Raw genomic sequence first — 22,658 nt, 5'->3', positions numbered from 1 at the left:
ATGTGCCCCTTTTCCCAGGCAGCGGGGCAGGAGGGCCGCTCCATCTGGGGCAAATCCGCCCCACCCCAGGGCGGTGGGGCAGAAAAACTGCCCCATCCCAGGGCGGGGAGGCAGTAGGGTAGGGGGAGGCTAAAGAACTGCCCCATCCCGGGGCAATGGGGCAGGAAAAAAGGTGGGAGAGCAGCGGGGCTGGAGGGCTGTGGGGTTGTCCCACGGTCCCCGGCCGGGGTCCGGCTGCCCGGGGGGAACCCCGGCGCCGAAGTCCCCACATCACCGGAATTCCCCGGGGCTCAAGGAGGGGCCGGGCTTGTGCCGAGCTCATAAAGCGCCTGCCCGCGGGGCGGCGGGAGCACAGCGGGGATCCTGAGTCAGCAACACCGGTGCGCACGGAGAGCCCAAAGCGGAGCCGGGACCGGTGTTCTTGGAGAGCCCAAAGCGGAGCCGGGACCGGTGTTCTTGGAGAGCCCAAAGCGGAGCCATCCCGGTGCGCACGGAGAGCCCAAAGCGGAGCCGGGACCGGTGTTCTTGGAGAGCCCAAAGCGGAGCCATCCCGGTGCGCACGGAGAACCCGATCGGATCCACCCCGGTGCGCACGGAGAGCCCGAACCGGAGCCGGTACCGGTGTGCACGGAGAGCCCGATCGCCCCGGAAACTGAGATTTTCGAGAAACCGACCGGCCCCAGCCCGGTGCGCACGGATTGCTCGGACCGGCCCCAGCCCGGTGTGCACGGAGACCCCCACCCCACCCCCCCGGTCCCTCCCCGGTGTTCCCGGAGCTCCGAACCAGCCCGGTGCCGGTGCCACCCCGGTGGCTGTCGCGCCATGCGCCCCGCAGCGCTCCCACTGCTCCTGTGCGCCGTGACCGTGCTCGCAGGTGAGGGGCACCGGGGGGGGGGGGCACGGGGGTGGTGGGGAGAGGGCGGTGGGGACCCGCGTGTCCCCAGGGGGTGTGTGGCACCGGGGAGGAGAACACGGGTGCCAGCGTGTCGGGGCGAGCGTGCCAGCGTGTCGGGGCGAGCGTGCAAGGGCGTCGGGGCGAGCGTGCAAGCGCATCGGGGCGAGCGTGCAAGCGCGTTGGGGCGAGCACGAGCACGTCGGGGTGAGCACACGCATGTCAGAGCGAGCACAAGCACGTCGGAGCGAGCACAAGCGTGGCAGAGCGAGTGTGTCACTCCGAGCGTATCGGTGACACCGTGCCCTGCCCCGTGACGAAGCCCTTTGGGAGCGCGTCCCCCCCAAGCGAGTTGGGAACAAGCAAGAAGAGAGCGGGAGGGGGGCGCGGCGCAGCCCAGCCCGGGTGCCCTTGCGAAATCTGTTTGTCTTGTGGCAATTCCGAGGAATTTTTCCCTTGCTTCCGCAGGTTATTCTGGGAAAGGGCAGGACTTTGCCCAGGGCTGCCGAGGAAAACCTCGGGGAACCCCCAGCGGCGGGGCGCAGCCGCTGACTCACCGGGGGGCTTTTTTTCCAGAGCAGGGGCTCCTCAGCCCAGCTTTGCCAGGAAGGGATTTGCCTTTTGTCACCCCCACGGGACTGTCACCGTGCTGAGGATCTGGCCGCCGGCTGGGGACAGCTGCTGCGAGCTGCCGGCGCGCCCCACGCCTCCCCGCATACCTTCTGCCCTTTTTGCTCATTTTTTTTTTTGGCTGGCAGATGGTGGTGGTGGGGGTGGGAACGGACAGATCCTGCCCTCCCCACGCGCCCTCAAGGGCACTTCCCGCAGCAAAGGAGAAGCTCAGGAGCTCTGCACTTCTCCCTGGCTTCCGCCACGGGGACGCTTCCCCCTGGGGTGATGGGTTGGGGACAAACCTGAGGGTCCCTTTGTCTTCTCCTGGCGGGTCCCCAGCGCCCTGCGGACCCTCACGGACATTCGTTTCGCCTCGCAGGGCGGCTGCACGCTTCCTTCGAGGTGTTCATCGAGCCACCGGTGCTGGTGGTGGAGCACGGCGGGGCGGTGCGCCTCAAGTGCAGGACCACGTGCCAGGACCCCAGCGCCACGGGCGACGTGGAGACGTCCTTCTTCAAGCACCGGCTTGAGGCGTCAGGGCAGGGCGAGACGGTGGTGGAGCTGCGTAACATCACCGAGTGGAGCTCCAACATCCTCTGCTTCTACTCCTGCAACAAGCAGAGGAAGACGGTGTCAGCCACCCTCATCGCTTACCGTAAGCGGCTCTGGGGTGGTGCCGCCAGCCCCCGGTGGCACCGAGCGTCCCCTTCACGCCGTGTCTTGTCCCCCCACCCCAGGTCCCCTGGAGCAGGCGGTGCTGGAGCCAGTGCCGCAGCTGGCGGTGGGCGAGAGCCACGAGCTGGTGTGCCGCGTGCCCCGCGTGGCGCCCGTCCGGAACCTGACGGTGATCCTGCGCCGCGGTGCCACCACCCTGCACACCGCCACCTTCGAGCTCAGAGCCGAGAACAAGCCGCAGGACGTGGAGGTGACGCACGTGGTGATAGCGCGGCGCGAGGACCAGGGGCAGAGCATCACCTGCCAGGCGCTGCTCGACCTGCGGCCCAGCAATGTCCACTTCAACACCACCTCCTCCCCGCAGGTGCTGGACGTCTACGGTGAGCTGGCGCTGGTGTCACCACGTGTCCCCAAGCCGGCGGTGGCCGTGTCTCACCGTTTGCTCCCCTACTGCAGATTTCCCTGAGGATCCCAAGCTGGAGATGAGTGAGATCTACCTGGAGACGGATGAGAAGATCAACATCTCCTGCAGCGTCCGGCAAGCCTTCCCGGCGGCGCTCTTTGAGCTTTCCCTGGCCGGCCACCCGCTGCCACTCCATGTCACCGAGGACGGGCTCCGCGCGGTGGCCGAGGTGTCCCACGCTCAGCAGGGAAAATTTGGGCTGGTTTGCAGTGTGCGGGTGGGACCCAAGGAGCGGCAGAAGCAGGGGTCGGTCCACGTCTACAGTAAGTGCGTCACGGTCAGGCGGGCGGCGTGGCAGGGACGGCGTCCCTCAGGTGTCCCCGTTGTCACCCGCAGGCTTCCCCCAGCCGCAGCTGAACGTCAGCACCAGTGTCCCCATGGAGGGGACGGAGGTGACCGGGCGCTGCGTCCTGCCACCCGGGCACTCCCCGGACCTGCAGCTGCAGGTGACAGCGGGTCCCCGCGTCCTGGCTGCCTGGGGACCGTCCCCGCTGGTCTTTGCGTGGACGGCGTCGGAGGAGGATGACGACACCAAGCTGGTCTGCGAGGCCAGGATGCGTGCAGGCAACAAACCCACAAAGAGGAGCACGCCCGTGGGGCTCAGCGTCACTGGTGGGTGCACAGGAGGCAGGTTGGGGGGTGGTGGGGACGTCGCGGCGCATTTCGGGGGGGAGTAATGTCCCCTGGTGTCCCCGCAGCCCTGCCCAGAATGGACGACAGGAGCTGCCCCCCCAGCCAGAACTGGACGGAAGGGGAGGAGGTGACGCTGCGGTGCCAGGCGCGGGGCAACCCCCGGCCCCACGTGGCTTGTGACAAGGACGGGACGTCCATCACCCCCGGGCTGCGGCACGTGGCCACCCGCGCCCACACCGGCACGTTCCGGTGCCGGGCCAGCAACGCGCTGGGCACGGCCGAGCGCAGCATCACCGTGTGGGTGCAGTGTGAGTGGGGACGGGGCGCTGGGTGCTGGGAGGGGGGGGATATGAAAGGTGGGCGCTGCTGACCCCCCCCCGTGCCATCCCACAGACCACGACGTCGACGTGGTGCTCATTGTGGTGCTGGTGCTGGTGGCACTGGGCGCCCTGGTCATCGCCGGCGTTGTTTACGGCATCTACTACCGCAAGAAGAAGATGCGTGAGTACCAGCTGCAGAAGCAACAGCGACGCATGGAGATGGAGAGGCTGCGCTCGGAGGAGACGGTCGGCATCAACGGCTCGGCACCGGGGAGCCAACCGTAGCTGCGCCGCTGCCAGAGCCGCCGCAGGGAGCGGGCTGAGGGGCACCCCTGGGTGCCGAGCGCCGTGGTGGCACCGGGTGCCAGCGGGGAGCACCCGGCGGGACCTCGCAGAGGGGGCGACGCCGGGCGAGGCCAACACTACATGGGGGCGGCCACCGTGGCCGCTGTCACCACGGGCTGGTGACAGCCCAAGGATGGACCCGCAGTGTCGGGGGAAGTGGGCGCGGTTTGGGGGTCGAGCGGTGACGTTCTGCGGGACGAAGGCGCTCCTCATCCTCCTCGTGTTGGAGCCCAAGAACCGTGGGGGTTTCCCAGTGCTTGCTGCCCCCCTGGGCTGGCCCAGGGCTTTGGCAGGAGCTGCTGCTGCTGCTGAGGAGGAGGAGGAGGAGGAGGAAGATGAAGGTGCTCAGAGCGCCGTTTGTATGCATTGCACAAATAAAGGCCAGGGGTGATGGTGAGGGGACCCCCCCTGCTGTGTTTCTGCCCAAACCCCGTTGTTTTCCGGCACCTTTCACCCACGGTCAACCCCCTGCTGAGCATGCGCGGGGGTGCCCCAAACCCCGCTTCCTTCCTTCCTTCATTGCGCCGCCATTTGGCCCCGCTGAGGACAGGGCCGGGGGGACACGGGGCTGGGGAAGGGGACGGGGAAGGCCGAGGTGACGCCGGGACTGCGAGGCTGGGGGCCGCTGGCCACCCCCGGCCCCGTGTGTCCTCGGTCCCCGCAGTGGCCATGCCTCGGTGTCACCTTCCTGCGCTGCCCCTCATGGTGCTGCTGCTGCTGGCTCAGGCCGGTAAGTGCTGGGGGGGCGTCCTGGATTGTCCCCTCCTGTCCCCAAACTGGGATGTGATCTGTGGCCCTGCGCATCCCTCGCCACCCCTGGGGTGTGGGCCGTGTGGCCCTGCGCTTCCCCATACGGGTCTCCGGGCTGTGCCAGGTGGCCCTGCTCATCTCCTGCACCCTGGTTCAATCTCTGTGCCAGCCACGTGTCCCTTTTTGTCCGCACTTGTCCCCAAACTGGTCCCCAGGTCGTGCCCTGTGTCCCAGTTCATCTCCTCCTGTTCCAGACCAGGTCCCTGTGCTCTCTGTGGGTCCCTTCTCGTCCCTTCCTGTCCCCAGCCTGGTCCCAGGACATGCCATGCATCCCTTCTCGTCCCCTCCTGTCCCCAGCCTGGTCCCTGTGCCATCCCTGTGTCCCATCCTGTCCCCAAACTGGTCCCTGTGCCACCCCCGGTTCCCTTCTTGCCCCTTCCTGTCCCCACCTCCCACCCCATCTCACCCCCTCCTCTCCACAGGCCGTGCCACGCGTCCCACCTCGTCCCCCCCTGTCCCCAGCCCGTCCCCGGGCTGTGCCACTGCAGCCCCCCCGGGCAGCCCCTTCAGCGTGAGCGTGACGGGCAACGCCTCGGAGGTGTCCTACGGGGGGACCGTGCTGATCAACTGCTCCACCACGTGCGCCGACCCCAACGCCATCGGGGGCGTGGAGACCTCGCTCACCAAGGAGGAGGCTGCGCGGGGCTGCGGCTGGCTGGCGGTGCGGCTGAACAATGTCACCGAGCCGCTCTCCGAAGTCTTGTGCTTCTTCACCTGCTTCGGCCAGAGGAACACCTCGGTTTTCAGGATGCTGGCATATGGTAAGTGCCCCCTCCGTCCTGCTCCCGCGGAGGAGCGGAGCCTGGGGACAGCAGGAGGCTCGGTGGCATCTCTCGGCAAGGTGCTGCCACCCCAGGGTAGGTGACGCCCCGGTGCCCACCTCTGTCTGCTCACTGAGCCCCCCCCAAGCACTGCGGGTCCCAGCATAAGGACGTGGTGCTGCTGGAACGGGGCTGGAGGTGGCCACGAGGGTGCTCGGAGGCTGGAGCAGCTCTGCTGGGGGGTGTTCAGCCTAAAAAGTTTGGGATTTGTGGGTTCAGCCTCGAGAGAAGGCTCCGGGAAACCCTAAAGCGGGCTGCCAGTGCCTCGAGGGGGCTGCAGGAGAGCTGGGGGGGGTCTCTTCGTCAGGGGGTGTAGTGATGGCTGAGGCTTTGAACTAAAAGAGGGAAGATGGAGATGAGACACGAGGAAGAAATCCTTCGCCATGAGGGCGGTGAGGGGCTGGAAGCCGCCTCCCAAAGGAGCCACGGGTGCCTGGCAGTGCCCAAGGTTGGGGTGGATGGGGCTTTGAGGGGTCGTGCCCATGGGATGAGTCTTTAGGGTCCCTTCCAACCCCAACCAGTTCGTGGTTCGATGGCTCAGTGATTCGGTGATCCCGTGACTTGGTGATTCGGAGATCCTACGGTGCGGTGATTCAGTGTTTTGGTGATTCACTGAGTCCATGATCCAATGCTTCGATGACCTAATGGGTTCATCATCCTGTGACCTGATGATCCTGTGACCTGATGATCCTGTGATCTGATGATCCTGTGACCTGATGATCCCATGACCTGATGACCCTATGACCTGATAATCCAATGATCCCACGATCCCACGATCCCACAATCCTGTGATTTGACACTCCTACGATGCAATGATTCCACGATTTGATATTTCCACGATTCCATTGCTCAACGGATTGATGACCCAATGATCCTATAATTTGATGATTTGTTGATTCAGTGGCCCTATGGCTCTATGCTTCCATGACATGGTGGTTCCATGGTTCCCTGTTTCCATGATCCCATGATCCGATCACTCCATGATTCAGTTATTCCCTGATTCAATTATTCCCTGAATCGATTATTCCATGACTCATTTTTTTTCCATGGTTTGGCAGTTCCAAGATCTTACAATTCTGTGATTTGACAGTTGTATGATTTGATGGTTCCACGATTCGGTGCTCCCATGAGTTGTTGGCCCCATGATTTGTTGGTCCCATTATTTGCAGTTTCCATGATTTGATGATTCCATTACTTGATGATTGCATGGTTTGATGGCTCCATGATTTGACACCTCCATGATTTGGCAGTTCCACGGCTTGGTGATTCCCTGATTTGACAACTCCATGACTTGTCACTTCCATGATTCGCCAATTCCGTGTTTTGCTGGTCCCATGATTTGACAATTCCACTATTTGAAGGTTCCACGATTTGGTGGTCCCATGATTTGGCAATTCCATGATTTGTTGGTCCCATTATTTGGCGAGTCCATGATTTGAAGGTTCCACGGTCTGGTGGTCCAGTGATTTGAAGGTTCCATAGTTCAACGATTCCATGATTTGATGATTGAAGGGTTTGATGGCTCCACAATTTGGCAATTCCACAATTTGATGACTCCGTGATTTATCAGTTCCCTGATTTGTCAATTCCACGATTTGATGACACCGTGATTTGCCAATTCCACTGCTCGCCAACTCCATGATTTATCAGCTCCATGATTTGCCGGTTCCGTGATTCGTTGGTTGGTTGATTTGCCGATTCCATGTTTTGCTGCTCCCACGATTTGCCAGCTCCATGATTTGTCATTCCCAGAACCGAATGCTCAGATCATCCCGCGCCCACCCAACCCCGTACCCTCCCTCCCACTGCAGACTTCCCGCAGCCCGTCCTGCTCCTCAGCGACCCCAACGCCACCTGCAACCAGCCGGTGACCCTGCGGTGCTCTGCGGCCCCCAGCCGGCCCCCGCAGCTGCAGCTGCGGCTGCGCAGCCACCGCCTGCCCCCAACGCCCTGGCAGGACGGACCGCTGAGCCTGGAGCTGACGGCGCACGAGGAGGACGACGGCGACGAGTTCGTCTGCGAAGCGCAGCTCCTGGTGGGCACCCAGATGCTGAACAAGAGCTCGGATGTGGTTAAGCTACACGTCACGTGTGAGTGGGGTGCTGGGGCTGGATCCGGGCAAAATCCCCCCAGCTGCGGTGCAAAACCCCCCAGCCCCATGCTAAACCCCCCAGCCCCATGCAGAGCCCCCCAGCCACGCTGCAAAACCCCTTATCCCCATGCAAAACCCCTCCCAGCTTGGTGAACCGCCCCCCCCCAAACCCACGCAAAACCCTCAGCCATGCTGCAAAACCCTTCCTTGACCCCAGAGCAAAAACATCCTGGACCCTGTGCAAGGCCCCCCCGCCCTTAGCCTTGGGGCAAAACCCCCCTGTCCTGGTGCAAATCCCACCCCCCTGTCCCCATCCAAAAAAAAATCCCACCCCACTTGGCCCCTCTGGAACCAGTGCAACCCCCCACCCCACTGCAACGCCACTTGTCCCCTGTCCAACCTCGGGGCTGGAGCAAAACCCTCGGTCCCATTAACCCCCCCCTCATCCTGTGCTACTCCCTCCATGCTGCAAAACTCCCCGGTCCCCATGCAACGCCCCCCCCCCCCCAGCCCCGGTGCGAAGCTCCGATGCCGGGTTTGCACCCAGACCAAACCTCGTGTCCCCCCCTCCGTGCCCCCCCAGTCCTACCCCAGCTGGACGACAGGAGCTGCCCCCCCAGCCAGAACTGGACGGAAGGGGAGGAGGTGACGCTGCGGTGCCAGGCGCGGGGCAACCCCCGGCCCCATGTGGCTTGTGACAAGGACGGGACATCCGTCACCCCCGGGCTGCGGCACGTGGCCACCCGCGCCCACAGCGGCACGTTCCGGTGCCGGGCCAGCAACGCGCTGGGCACGGCCGAGCGCAGCATCACCGTGTGGGTGCAGTGTGAGTGGGGAACGGGGCGCTGGGTGCTGGGAGGGGGGGGATACGAAAGGTGGGTGCTGCTGACCCCCCTCCCCCCCTTGCCATCCCACAGACCACGACGTCGACGTGGTGCTCATTGTGGTGCTGGTGCTGATGGCACTGGGCGCCCTGGTCATCGCCGGCATTGTTTACGGCATCTACTACCGCAACAAGAGGATCCAGGAGTACCGGCTGCGGGAGATGCAGCAGCGCATGCAGATGGAGCAGCGACGCTTGGTGTAGGAGGAGGAGGAGGAGGAGGAAGATGACGGCGAATGTTCGGCGCCGGGGATGGAGCCGTAGCTTTGTGCCAGGGGTGCCGCGCTCTGGGTGCACCAAAACCCCACGTCCCTCGCCCAGGGACAGATCCTAGTGGCCGGGGGGGGGGTGTCCCCTGGCAGCCCCCATCCCTGCCATGGGACCTCCCGGAAAAAAATTCTGGATGGGGCTCGTTGAGCACGTGTGGGTGCAGCTGGTGTCATGCGCGCCCTGCGTGTGCGTCCGCCGGTGGCACCGGGTGGCACCGGGTGGTGAGCGCTTGCCGTCCCCATCCCCTCCTTGTACAGAGAGCGGGGGTGGCACCTCTGTCCCCCCCATCTTGGCGGCATCCTGGGGGGGTGCTTGAGGGGCATTAAACGTCCTCCTGCTGGCAGTGGCACTCGTCCTGTTGTCACCTGCTGGGGGGGGGATGACTTCGGGGGGGGGGGGGGGTCGGCAGAGCCGATGCCTGGAGGCTCAGCTGGAAGCTGGGGGGGGGGGGGGGGAATGTGGGAAGGGGTGGCAGGGTGTGGGGGGGGGATGTCCCCGTGCCTGGTTGTGGGGTAGGGACGTGGGACAAGGTTTGGGGACAGCAGATGGTGGCCGGGCTGGGGGTCCCCATCTCAGGCTGGGGGCTGGGGACATGGGGCAGGGCTTGGAGACAGGGAACGGGGCTGGGGGATGGAAATGGGGCTGGGGAGGGGGGGACAGGGGGAATATGAGGGGGCACAGGGACCGGCTTTGGGGCTTGGGGACACCGATGGGGACCGGGGGGCCGGGGCTGGAACCAGGGACAAGGGACAGGGCTGGGGGATGGGAAAGAGGGGAGGGGCGATGGGAACAGGGCTGGGGACAGGGGGGCCATGGGGCTGCCGCCGGGGCTTCGGTCCCCAAAGCCACCATCGTCCCCAAAGCTGGCATCGTCCCCAGCGCCCGAGCGCTGTCCCCAGTGCCTGAGCGTTGTTCCAAAGGCCGGGGCTGGCGGCAGCAGCAGACAGAGGGGCTGTGAGCGTGGAGCCTGGTGCTCGCTGGCACCGTCGCTCGCGCCCGGCATGACACCGGCTCCCGCTTGGCCACCACGGCACAGCACGGCACGGCTCGGCACGGCTCGGCCTGCTTCAGCTCATCCGCCAGCATCTCCGCCACCGGTACCGGCACCAGTGCGGGCACGGCACCGTGGGCGGCGTGGGCACGGCGGTTCGGCGTTGCCGCGCTGCGGGGCTGCGTGGGCCGTGGCGAGGTACGGAGCGTGCTGCGCTCGGCGGGTGAATCACGCCTCGCCCGCGCCCACGGAGGGACGGGGGGACGGGGGGGACAGCTGCACGGGGTGGGCTGGGGGCGCACGGTGGTGTGCATGGTGCGGGGGGCGCACGCCTTCACGCATGGTGCACACGCAGTGAGTGTCTCAGTGCGCACACGGCGCACCAGCATGCACATATGGCACACACCGGTGTGAGCAAAATGCACGCCAGCGTGCACGCGGGATGCACACCTGCATGGCATGGTGCACGCACGGACACACACGAATAGTGCATGCCTGCGTGCACATGAAATGCACGCCTTCGTGCACACAATACACGCATGAACACGCACGAATAGTGCACGCCTGCGTGCACACTTGGTGCACGCTTTTGTGTGCATGATGCATGCCTGAACACGCACAAATAAAACACATTTGCATGAACAAGTAGTGCATGCCTTTGTGCACACGCTGCGTGTGTGAACATGCAAGAATAATGCACGCATGCACGCGCAAGATGCACACATGAACATGCACGGATAGCGCACGCCTGCATGCACACACGATGCACACCTTCGTGCACACAATACATGCACGAACTCGCACAAGTAACGCACGCCTGCATGCACACACGAACATGCATGAATAATACACCTGCATGCGCACGAAATACAGGCCTGCGTGCACATGATGCACACATGAACATGCACGATTAATGCACGCCTCCGTGCACACGATGCACTCCTAATGCACGCACACGCAGCGCACGATTCACATGCCATGCATGCACATGCGTGCACGACCATGGAATGCGCACACTCACACGCAGTGCACGCAAACACCTCCATGCAATGCACGCCTGCAGGTGCACACCCCACAAACACCAAGCCGCCCCCCTCCCCCATTCCCACGCAGCCCCTTCCGTGGGGGGGGCTGCCCACGCAGTGAGACCCCCACCCCCCGGGGGGGGGGTGGGGGTGGGTGTCTCTTTGCAGCCCCCCCACCCCCCGCAAAGCTAAGCCCGTGCCCACCCCCCCGTGGCCCGGTGCCCCCCCCCTCCCCAGGTGGGTGTGTGGGCAGAGCTGCATGTCTGGCGCTGCACCCACGCAGCACCCACTCGTGCGACACGAACACGGGTGGGGGGGGGTGGGGGGGCACGGATCCCAACCCCCCCCACTGTGGGGGGGGCTTTACCGGGGGCGGAGGGGGGGGAGGAGCCTCGGTGCGCAGCGTCGAGGAGCTGCCTTCATCCCCATCCTCATCCTCGCCTTCATCCCCATCCTCGCCTTCATCTCCATCCACATCTTCATCCCCATCCTCATCTTCATCCTCATCCTCATCCCCCCTGATCACCCCCCCCCCCCCCCCCAAAAAAATAACAGAGCCCGGACCCAATGGCCCCCCCCCGACCGGCTGCACGACTCCTGCCCCCCCTGATCCTGGCGCTTGCAGGTACAGGGGAGGGAGCACAGGGGGAGGGGCTGGGTGCCTCCGTGTTTTGGGGGGGGGGGGGGGGCTGACCCGTAATTATGGTGGGGGGATCCCCACGGAACCAAGGAACCGGGGGGGGGTGCTGGGGGTGAGCCCTGCTGGGGGCTGGGGGCTCTGTGTGGGGCTGGGGTGCTGGCATGGGGCTGGGGTCCCCGAGTATGGGGCTGGGGTTTTGGAGTGGGGTTGGGGTCCTGGAGTGGGGCTGGGGTCCTGGGTTTGGGGTCTGGGGTCCCAGGTTTTGGGGCTGGGAGTCCTGGGTTTTTGTTCTGGGCTCACGTTTCGGGGTTTGGGGGTCCTGCTCTGGGTTCTGAGGTCCTGATTTGGGGTTCTGGGGGTCTCTGACTTTGGTTTCTGGGGTCCTGCTTTGGGGCTGGGGGTTCCCGTTTGGTTCTGGGATCCTGGTTTAGTGGCTGGGGGTCCCTGTTTGGGTTCTGGGCTCCCAGTTTGGGGCTTGGGGGTCCTGCTGTGGGTTCTGAGGTCCTGGGTTTGGGGCTGGGGTCCCAGGTTTTGGTGCAGGGGTCCCTGGTTTGGTTCTGAGGTCACAGTTATGGGGTTGGGGGCCTTGGGCTTTGGTTCTGGTGTCCTGGTGTGGGGCTGGGCTCCTGGTTTGGGGCTCAGGGGTCCTGCTCTGGGTTCTGAGGTCCTGGTTTTGGAGCTGGGGTAGGGCCCTGGGTTTTGGGGCTGGGGGCCTAGGTTTAGGGCTGGGGTCCTGTGTTCGGGGCAGGGGTCCTGGTTTGGTTCCAGGCTTCAGGGTTTGGTTCTGGGCTCCTGGTTTGGAGCTGGGGGGGGTCCTGCTCCGGGTTCTGGGCTCCTGGGTTTGGTTTTGGGGTGGGCTCCTGGGTTTTGGTTCTGGGCTCTTGGGTTTGGTTCCGGGCTCCTAGTTTGGTTCCAGAGTCCCAGTTTGGTTCCGGAGTCCCAGTTTGGTTCCAGGCTCCCCCTTCTATTCTGGGCTCCCAGCTTGGTTCTGGGCTCCCAGTTTGGTTCCGGGCTCCCAGTTTAGAGCTTGGCGGTCCTGCTCCGGGTTCTGGGGTCCTGGGTTTGGTTCCGGGCTCCCAGTTTGGTTCCAGGCTCCCAGTCTGGTTCGGGGTCCCAGTCTAGTGCAGGGCTCCCGTTCTGGGGCTGAGGGCTCCTGCCTCGAGCTCCGGGCTCCTGCTGGGGCGCGGGCCCCGTCCCTGCTGGCTGCCCCCGGGGGGGCTCTTGCAGGGGCCGCCCGGGGCACGTTCACGGTGCGCGCCTGGCCCCAGGTGGCCGTGGTGCCCTTCGGGGGCTCGGTGGCCATCAACTGCAGCCACGGCGCCTGCCCGGGCCACGAGGCCACCCTGGGGCTGGAGACGTCGCTCACCAAGGACGCCGCGGCCGCCGGCAGCCGCTGGCAGAGCTTCGTCCTGGTCAACGTCTCCGAGTGGAGCCCGCGCCCCGCCATCTGCCACGGGACCTGCGGGGAGCAGCGGGCCACGGCGTCTGCCACCATCCTCGTCTACCGTGAGTGCGGGCGACGGGCGGGGGGCGGCCCGGCGGGGCTCGAGCTGCACCCCACGGCTCGGCACCCACCCCCCCAGGGCTGCCGGAGAGCGTGGTGCTGGATCCGGTGCCCGCCGCGGCCGTGGGCGAGAGCCGCAACCTGACGTGCCGGGTGGCGGAGGTGGCCCCGCTGGCCAACCTGACGGTCACCCTGCGCCGGGGCGGCGAGACGCTGCGGACGCAGAGCTTTGGGGCCGCCGCCGGCAGCGCCAGTGTGGCCGTCAGCCACCTGCTGACCGTCGGCCCCGGGGACCACGGGCAGGACGTCACCTGCCACGCCGAGCTGTCCCTGCGCCCTCACGGGCCGCTCTTCGCCCGCGCCGCCGTGCCTGTCAAGCTGGCGGTTTATGGTGAGGACCCGCAGCGCGGCTCGGAGCATCCTGACCTTGTCCCACTCAGATCTTGGCCCCGTTCCCGTCTCCATCCCATCCCCATTCCCTGTCCCTGTTCCAGTCCCCATCCCAAGCCTATCCCCATCCCTCTTCCATCCCCATCCCTATCCGAATCCCTTCCCATCCCACTTCCATCCCTATCCCAGTCTCCACCCCATCTCCGTCCTGTCCCCATCTCCATCCCCAGCCTCATTCCAGTCCCCATCCCCTTCCCTTGCCAGTCCCCATACACATCCCTATCCCGTCCCCATCCCTATTCCTCTCCCCATCCCTATCCCATCCCCATCTCTGTCCCCATCCCAATTTCCAGCCCCGTTTCCGTCCCCCTCCCCGTTTCCGAACCCATCCCATCCCGTCCCAATGCGCACCACGACCCAACCCCACACCGTGCCGTACCCCCCCCACCTTTACCACGCGTGTGTCCATGCCAGGCTCTCCACTCCCACCTCCACCACCCACCCCTCGCTGTGAGGGGGGTCTGGGAGCGGGGGGGTCCCCTCGCTCTCCGGGTGCAGAGCCCCGAGGTCCCCTCACGGTGCCACCGCGTCCCCGCAGCTCTCCCCGAGCCACCGCAGCTGCAGGCCCCTGTGCACCTCGAGGCCGGCACCGCCGCCAACGCCAGCTGCCGTGTGGTCGGCGCCTTCCCCGCCGAGGACGCCCACTTCGCCCTGGTGCTGGACGGGCGCAGCCTGGACGTGGCGGTTACGGAGGCGGGGGACACGCTGACCGCCAGCACCCGGCTCTCGCCCCGCACCGCCGGGCTCCAGGAGCTGAACTGCACCGTGGCCGTGGGCGCCGCGGCACGGACAGCGCGGGCGCAGCTCCACGTCTACCGTAAGCCCGCAGGAGGGAGGCGGTGGGGGACCCCCAAATCCCACCCCAAATATTGAGCTTTCACCCTCCATCCCGCAGGATTCCCAGCGCCCGTTCTTGAGCTCAGCCCGGTGCCGGCGGGCGGCGAGGTGACGGTGACGTGCCGCGCCGCCGCCGCCGAACCCCCCACTGTGCGGCTGCAGCTCCGCGATGCCGATGGGGGGGTCTTGGCCGAGGGGCCGCAGCCGCAGCTGGAGCTGCGCCTGGTGGCCCAGCGGGAGGACGACGGGCGCTGGTTCGGATGCCGGGCCAGCCTGGCCGTGGGGGACGGCACGGTGACAAAGGACACCGAGGCTCGGCTCGCTGTGCTGTGTGAGTCCTGCACGTGCCCCGAATCTGGCCCCTGTGAGCCCAAAATGTGGCTGTGGGGTGGAAATCCCAATTGTCTGCTGGTGTAGAGGGGGGGAGCGCTGAGGATGAAATGGGTGCAGGGCGTGGGGCCCCATCCTGTCCCCTTCCTATCCCTGTCCCCATCACATCCCAATCCCATTCCATCTCCATCCCCATCCCATCCCTGTTCCCATCACATCCCCATCCCAATTCCCATCCTAATTCCAATCCCCATCCCATCCCAAACCCCATCCCATCCCCATCTTTATCCAATCTCCATTCCATCCCTGTCCCCATCCCATCCCCATTCTTTCCTCATCTCCATCCCATCCTGTCCCCATTCCCATCCCCATCCCAATCCCATCCCATCCCCACGCGCCCCTCCAGCCCCACCGGGTGCCCCCATCCCAGTCCTTCCCTCTTTCCCCCCAAAGACATGCCCGAAATGGAGGCGAGCTCCTGCCCGAGCAACCGCACGTGGCTGCAGGGGACACGGGAGGCGCTGTCCTGCGGGGCCACCGGCAACCCCACGCCCACCGTCACCTGCGCCCGCGATGGGGCCACCGTCAGCACCCACCGACCCGAGCTGGTCACCCGCTCCCGCGCCGGCACCTACCTCTGCAACGCCACCAACAGCTTGGGGACGCGCAGCCGGCTCATCACCGTCCGCGTGGAGTGTGAGTGGGGCAGGGAACGGGGCACCGGGGCGGAGGGCAGGGGGACAGGGCACCCACCGCAAGTTTGGGGGTGAGGCTGCGGGGAGAGGGAGGCAGCATCCCCGGGGGAGGCAGCGAGGATGCTCAGAGGCTGAGAGCTGGGGGTGTTCAGCCTCAATTCTCTAATTCTATTATTCTCTAATCCTCTAATTCTGTAATTCTGTAAATCTACAACTCTCTAATTCTAAAATTCTGTAATCCTGAGATTCTCTAATTCTGTAAACCTAGAATTCCGTAATTCTATAGTTCTATAACTCTGTAACTCTATAGTTCTGTGATTCTCTGACCAAACCCGTGTCCCCCCCCAGATGAGCCCAGCCTGACGGAGAGCGGGTGCCCCGCGCACCGCACCTGGGTGGAGGGCGAGCGGCGCGAGCTGGCGTGCCGCGCCGAGGGGGACCCGGCCCCCAGCACCCGCTGCACCCGCGACGAGGGCCCCCCCAGCGCCGGGGGCGGCCGGGCCGTCAGCCGGAGCGACGCCGGGCGCTACACCTGCCGGGCCACCAACAAGCACGGCTCGGCGCTGCGCAGCGTCTACGTCAGCGTCGAGTGTGAGTGGGGGGAGTTGGGGGTGCCGTGGCCGTGCCAGCAGTGCCGTGGTTGTGCTGGGGGGTGCCGGGGCCGTGCCGGGAATCTGGCAGTGCCAGGGATGCCGTGGGTGTTTTGGGGATGCAGCCATGCCGAGGATGCTGTTCACCATGCGAGGGATGCCGTGGCCGTGCCGGCGCTGCCATGGCTGTTGCGGGGATCTGGCCGTGGCACAGACGCTCTTATCCATGGCAGGGATCCTGGCTGTGCCATAAATGCTGTAGCTCCACCAGGAATCCCACAGCCATGCCAGGGACCCGGTGGCCATGCCAGGGATCTCCTAGCCATGCTGGGGATGCCGGCGATGCCATCGGAGACCCCAACCTCCACCCTCTCTCCTTGCAGACGAGCCCAGTATCAGCGAGGCCGGCTGCCCGGCGCGGCGGCTCTGGGTGGAGGGGACGGCGGCGGAGCTGGGCTGCAACGCCAGCGGCAACCCCCTGCCCCACGTCGCCTGCACCAAGCTGGGGGACCCCCACGCCCCCCCAGCCAGCCCCAACGTCACCCGTGCCCACGCCGGCACCTACCAGTGCCGAGCCACCAACGCGCACGGCTCAGCTCTCCGCAACATCACCATCACCGTCGAGTGTGAGCGTGGCACCGGGAGGGGGGGAAGAAGGAAAACAGGGGAGGTTTTGGGGTAAAAAAGGGGTGACTTGGGGTTTTTTGCTTCCCCACGCAGACAGCCCGGTGGCGGTGAGCCTGCGCGTGGTGCCCTCGGCCAACGTCTCCCGCGGCGCGAGCTTCAGCGTGGAGTGCCGCGCCGAGGGGCTGCCGGCCCCCACCTTCGGCTGGGCGCTGCCACCCGCCCCCAACCTGCGCTTCGGTGCCGACAACCGCTCGGTGGCCGTGGCGCGAGCGGCCGCCGCCAACCGCGGCGTCTACACCTGCACCGCGTCCAACCGGCACGGCCGGCGCGCCGGCAGCGTGGTGGTGCGCGTGGATGGTGAGCCAAGGGCGCAGGGTGGGGGGACCCCGGGGATGTCATCAGCACTGGGGTGGCATCACCGGCGTCCCCTTGTTGCCCCGCAGAGAGCCGGCTGGCCCTACTGGTGTCACTGGGCGTGCTGGGCGCCGTCACCGTGCTGGGGCTGGCGGCGGCGGGGATTTACTACCTGAAGACGACGGCGTGCAAGAAGGGCGAGTACAACGTGCGGGACGCCGAGGGCACCTCGGAAGGCGCCCGCCTGCACCAGGGGGACATAGGGGGCCGCGGGGAGGTGTTCGGCATCCAGCTCACCCCAACCTGAGGGACGGGGACATCCCCTCCGCCACGCAGGGACGATTTGCACACCGCCAGGGTTTGGCCCCACGGTTGGCATGGGCTGGGGGTCCCCAAAGGCGCAGGGGACATGAGGACCCCCGAGCCGGGAGGGCTGTCATGATGCTGTCCCCAAGGTAATGGGTTGGGTTTGATTTTTTTTTTTTTTGGGGGGGGGGGGGGGGGGTTGTTGGTTTTTTAGCCACTTCGGCACCTAATTTTATGGAGACTGCAGCGGGAGGGGCCTCACGCAATGAGGCCATAGCCGCCGCGCTGGAATGTGCCAAATAAATAATTTACATTTTAAAGAGAGGGAGGAGGACGGTGGCAGGATGGGACCCTGCTCAGAGGACCCAGCTCTGCACTGCAGGGGGGGGGCACCCCGCCGCAGCGCTCCCCCATGAGCCTCCCCCCCCTGGGTCCGACGGGCACGGAGCCGTGTAGACGGCAGCGAAATAATAAGTTTAATGAGACGGCCGGGGACCGCCCTGCGCTGCTTCCTGTGGCCCTGCCCGGTGCTGGGAGCCCCCCCGGAGCTTCAGCACTTGTCCTTGTTCTGCCACCACAGCAGGTGGTAGATGCCGCACTTCTCGGCGTGGTAATGGGCGGCGTAGATGAAGCCGGCGCCGCCGAGCAGGGCAACAACCAGCAGCGTTAGCAGCAAGGCCAGGAGGACGTGGGACGGGGGCTCTGGGGACAAAGGGATGGGGACAGGTGAAATGGGGATGGGGACAGGGAAGGGACGGGGATGGGAGCGAGGACAGGACAGGAGCGGGGACGGGAAGAGGGTTGGGAATGGGATGGGGACAGGAAGGGGATGGCGACAGGAAGGGAACAGGGAAGGGAATGGAATGGGGACAGGTTGGGAACAAGGATAGGAATGGGGATGGGAATGGGACAAGGACAGGAAGAGGGATGGGAATGGGGTGGGGACAGGACGGGAACGGGGAGAGGAACAACATAGGAATGAGGACAGGGATGGGAAGAGAATGGGAACAGGGATGGAAGTGGGAACAGGGAAAGGAACAACATGGGAACGAGATGGGAATATGAGCAGGTATGGGAACGGGGATGGAATGGGATGGGGACAGATGAAGGTGAGGTCAGGGATGGGAACAGAATGGGGACAGAGATGAGACAGGGATGGAAATGGGACAAGGACAGGGATGAGAGTGAGGACAGGGAATGGATGGGATCAGGGACAGGGACAAGATGGGGACAGGGGCAAGATAGGGATGGGAGTAGGATGGGGACAGGGACGAGCGATGACAATGACGGGATGGGGACAGGGATGGGGACAATATGGGGATGGGGACGAGATAGGGATGGGGACAGGGACGAAAGTAGGCACAGGGATGGGATGGGGACAGGGACGGGGACAAGAAGATGGAAACAGGACCAGGAATAGGAACAGAACAGGGATGAGACGGGGCCATGGGTGTCCCCAGGGACTCACCCACCACCTCCATCGTCACCGGGGCAGATGTGCGGGTGAAGCGGGGCCCGGTGGCCTGGCAGGTGAGGTTGTGCCCGTGGTCCTGCTCGCGGGCGGTGATGCCGTTGGGCACGTCCACCCTGGTGGCCTGGGGGAAGGTGGCCATGGCCAGCACCTCACCGCCGCGCCACAGCGTCACCGTCAGGTTGTGGATGACGGCCACGCTCACCACCCGGCACGTCACGGTGTAGTTCTTGCCCGGTGCCATCGGCGGCACCGGCTCCAGCGCCACCTCCTTGGGGACAGCTGGGGAGAGGGGAAAAAGGGCCGGGGGTGGCACCTGGGGACATCTCGGAGCCACCGCGGTCCTTGTGGGAATTGATGGGTGTGGGGTGGGGACTGGGAGAGGGACTGGAAATGGATCGAGGGTGGGGATGGGGAGGGTAAAAAAAGGAGGCATGGGGGAAAGGGGCGGCCAAGGGGGAAAAAGGGAAAGGGGGAAGAGGCAGCGGAGTGGAAAAGTGAAAGGGAAAGTGGCGGCCGAGGGGAAAGCGAAAGGGAAAGGGGCGGCCGAGGGGAAAGGGGTGGGATGCTCCGAACCGTGCGGGTCCTCACCGTAAACCGTCAGCTCGACGGGCATGGAATCGTTCAGGAAGAGCTGCCCGTGAGGGCGCAGGGACAGCTCAGCGTGGCAGGTGACGTTCTGCCCATGGTCCCCGGGGCCGACGGTCAGCAGGTGGCTGATGGCCACGCTGGCGCTGCCGGCGGCGGCCCCGAAGCTCTGCGTCCGCAGCGTCTCGCCGCCCCGGCGCAGGGTGACCGTCAGGTTGGCCAGCGGGGCCACCTCCGCCACCCGGCACGTCAGGTTGCGGCTCTCGCCCACGGCCGCGGCGGGCACCGGATCCAGCACCACGCTCTCCGGCAGCCCTGGGGGGGTGGGTGCCGAGCCGTGGGGTGCAGCTCGAGCCCCGCCGGGCCGCCCCCCGCCCGCTGCCCGCACTCACGGTAGACGAGGATGGTGGCAGACGCCGTGGCCCGCTGCTCCCCGCAGGTCCCGTGGCAGATGGCGGGGCGCGGGCTCCACTCGGAGACGTTGACCAGGACGAAGCTCTGCCGGCGGCTGCCGGCGTCCTTGGTGAGCGACGTCTCCAGCCCCAGGGTGGCCTCGTGGCCCGGGCAGGTGCCGTGGCTGCAGTTGATGGCCACCGAGCCCCCGAAGGGCACCACGGCCACCTCGGGCGAGGCGCGCACCGTGAACGTGCCCCGGGCGGCCCCTGCAAGAGTCCCCCCCACGGGAAGCCAGCGGGGACGGGGCCCGCGCCCGAGCAGGGGATAGGACCCTGGGCCAGGAGCCCCCAGCCCCAGAAAGGGAGCCCGGAACCAAATGGGGACCTCAGAACCAAAACCCGGGACCCCAAAAGCTGGAGCAGGACCCCCAAGCTCCGAACTGGGAGCCCGTAACCAACCTGGGACCCCAGAACCAAAGGGGGAGCCTGGAGCCAAACTGGGAGCTTGGAACCAAACCCCAGGACCCCATCCCCAAACCCAGGACCCCCAGAACCCAGAGCAGAACCCCCAAGCTCCAAACTGGGAGCCTGGAACCAAACTGGGAACCCAGAACTTTGGTTGGAGCCTGGAACCAAACTGGGAGCCCAGTACCAAAGGGTGAGCCCGGAACCAAAACCCAGGACCCCAAACCCAGGACCCCAGAACCCAGAGCAGGACCCTCAAGCTCCAAACTGGGAGCCTGGAACCAAAGCCCAGAACCCCAGCCCAGGACCCCAGCCCCACACTGGAACCCCAAACCCAAAGCCCAGGACCCCAGCCCCAAAGCCCAGGACCCCAACACCCACCCACTGCAGCGTCCCCCCCCCAGCTGCCACCCACCTCCCGCAGCTTTGGGGGGGTCAGCACTCCAGGCTCCCCGGTGCCCGCCCCCCCCCTCCCCCTTCTACCTGCCAGGGCCAGGAGCAGGGGTGGCAGAAGCCCCACGGTCGGTCCCATGGGTGGCAGCTCTCCGGGTGTCCCTGAGCCCTGCTGGGCGGCAGCGGCGTCACATTCCCACCGCCAGCCCTGGGAAGTCCCCGCGCTGGGAAGCGTCACCTTCCTGTCCCTTTTCCTGCCCACCCTTCCTGCCTGCACGGCCATGGCCGCGGTGCCACCAGCAGCGGCAGCACCCCAAATCCTACCCCATGTCCCCAGCCCGTTACCGGAGACCCCCAAATCCTGCCCCACGTCCCCCCCAAATCCTGCCCCACGTCCCCAGCCCGTTACCGGAGACCCCCAGCATGGCCCCCATGTCCTGTCCCCCCCAAATCTTGCCCCACATCCCCAACCCGTTACCAGAGACCCCCAAAACAGCCCCCACCTCCTGCCCCAAATCCTGCCCTGTGTCCCCAACCTGTTAACGGAGACCCCCAGCAACACCCCCACCCCCTGTCCCCAAATCCTGTCCCATGTCCCCAACCCATTATCGGATATGGGGACCCCCAGCATGGCCCCCATGTCCTGTCCCCCCCAAATCCTGCCCCACATCCCCAACCCATTACCAGAGACCCCCAGCAACGCCCCCACCCCCTGTCCCCAAATCCTGCCCCGTGTCCCCAACCCATTACCGGAGACCCCCAAAACAGCCCCCACCTCCTGCCCCAAATCCCCACCCCATAAGGAGACACAGCCCCCTGCCACCCCCTTGCTCCCCCCACCCCCCCTCCCACGTCCCCCCCGCAGCCCCCAGCCGAGGCCACAACCTCCCCTGACCCCCCCCCAGGTTTCCCCACCGATGTGTCCCCCCCCCCCAAGAAGAGGTGACACGGGGACGTGCCGAGTGCCCCCTCCACCAGGAGGCCGTTTAATGGCCCCCAAGCACCCCCAATTCACAACCCCAGCTCCCACCCCCCCCCGAACAAAATTTGGGGGGGGGTCCAGCACCGCTGTCACCCCCTGCCCTGCGCGTCCCCGTCCCCGCAATGGGGGCACCGGGAGCCGGGGGGGGCGCTTCTCCGCGGGACGCTCCAGCACCGCTGGCACCGCTGTCGGTACTTCTTGTACCTAGGGGGGGGGGGAGTAGAATTTTTTAAGGGGGGGGGGTCAGACCTTGGGGGGGGGGTATTGGGGTGCTGGGGGGGGGCCCTACCTGATCCCACAGGCGTTGCAGAGGGGGGTCCCGTTCTCGGCCGCCCGCCACAGGGGGGTGCGCTGGGTCTTGCAGGAGGCGCAGCTCTTGCCCCCCCCTGGGGACAACAGGGACATGGTGACCCCCCCCCCCCCCCCAAAATCCCCAAATGGGGGGGGGCACAGACAACCCCCCCCCCCCAAGGTTTTGTCACCCCCCCTCCCAAGCCTTACCCTGAGCAGGGGGGGCGTCATCGTCCGAGCTGCTGCCGGCCCCGGGGGTCCTGGCGTGGGGGGCGCGGGCGCTGCCCCCCCGGCTGCGGGGAGCGGAGAGGGCGAGATGGGGGGGGGCACATGGGGGGGGGGCGCAGAATTGTGGACAGACAGACGGACGGACAGATGGAGCAGCCCCAAGGGCTGGGGGAGCCCGGAGGGACCGCAAACGGACGGACAGACGGACGGAGCAGCCCGGGGAGCCCCACCTGGACGGACGGACAGACGGACGGGAGCCCAGGGGTGCGTCCGGACAGACGGACGGACAGACCAGCCCCAGGTTTGGTGTGCCCGGAGGTGAGTCCAGACAGACAGACGGACAGAGCAGCCAAGGATGCCCAGAGGCGCGTCTGGACAGACAGACGGACTGGGTTTAGGTTTGGGGTGCCCAGAGGTGCATCCGGACAGACAGACGGACAGACGGAGCAACCCAAAGGCTGGCGATGCCCCGAGGTGCACCCAGACAGACGGACGGACAGAGCCACCCAAGGGACACCCAGCGCCCTGCCTGGACAAACGGACAGACAGACAGACAGGTGGCTGGAGCCACCCAAGGGACACCCAGCACCGTGTCCAGACAGACGGACGGACAGACAGAGTCACCCAAAGGACACCCATTGCCCTGCCCGGACAGACAGACAGACAGAGGCACCCAAGGG

The 22,658-nt window shown here is 66.0% G+C and overlaps 2 protein-coding genes across 2 annotated transcripts; one reads left to right on the top strand and one right to left on the bottom strand.

Annotated features, from left to right (window-relative positions):
• The first annotated feature begins 184 nt into the window (after nt 1–184).
• ICAM5 (intercellular adhesion molecule 5) lies at nt 185–17,362 on the top strand. Its single transcript, XM_066986393.1, has 22 exons — nt 185–874; nt 1,884–2,159; nt 2,242–2,559; nt 2,636–2,905; nt 2,979–3,254; nt 3,341–3,583; nt 3,669–3,879; nt 4,067–4,162; nt 4,321–4,670; nt 5,173–5,511; nt 7,383–7,661; nt 8,247–8,489; nt 8,581–8,747; nt 12,378–12,978; nt 13,056–13,367; nt 13,965–14,243; nt 14,322–14,594; nt 15,047–15,289; nt 15,637–15,879; nt 16,262–16,504; nt 16,599–16,862; nt 16,949–17,362. The coding sequence occupies exons 1-22, from the start codon at nt 823–825 to the stop codon at nt 17,164–17,166; spliced, it is 5,796 nt and encodes a 1,931-aa protein (XP_066842494.1). The 5' UTR covers nt 185–822; the 3' UTR covers nt 17,167–17,362.
• On the bottom strand, nt 17,356–20,775 carry LOC136788245 (intercellular adhesion molecule 4-like). The gene is made up of 5 exons (XM_066986440.1): nt 20,568–20,775; nt 19,617–19,886; nt 19,228–19,539; nt 18,634–18,918; nt 17,356–17,867 (listed from the first exon to the last, which is right to left on the bottom strand). The coding sequence occupies exons 1-5, from the start codon at nt 20,758–20,760 to the stop codon at nt 17,716–17,718; spliced, it is 1,212 nt and encodes a 403-aa protein (XP_066842541.1). The 5' UTR covers nt 20,761–20,775; the 3' UTR covers nt 17,356–17,715.
• Between the last annotated feature and the right edge of the window lie 1,883 nt (nt 20,776–22,658).

This window comes from Anser cygnoides, chromosome 34 (genome assembly GCF_040182565.1).
Source record: "Anser cygnoides isolate HZ-2024a breed goose chromosome 34, Taihu_goose_T2T_genome, whole genome shotgun sequence".
Lineage (NCBI taxonomy): Eukaryota > Metazoa > Chordata > Aves > Anseriformes > Anatidae > Anser > Anser cygnoides.
The sequence above is the reverse complement of the archived record's forward strand: the minus strand, read 5'-3'. Positions and strand labels throughout refer to the sequence as shown.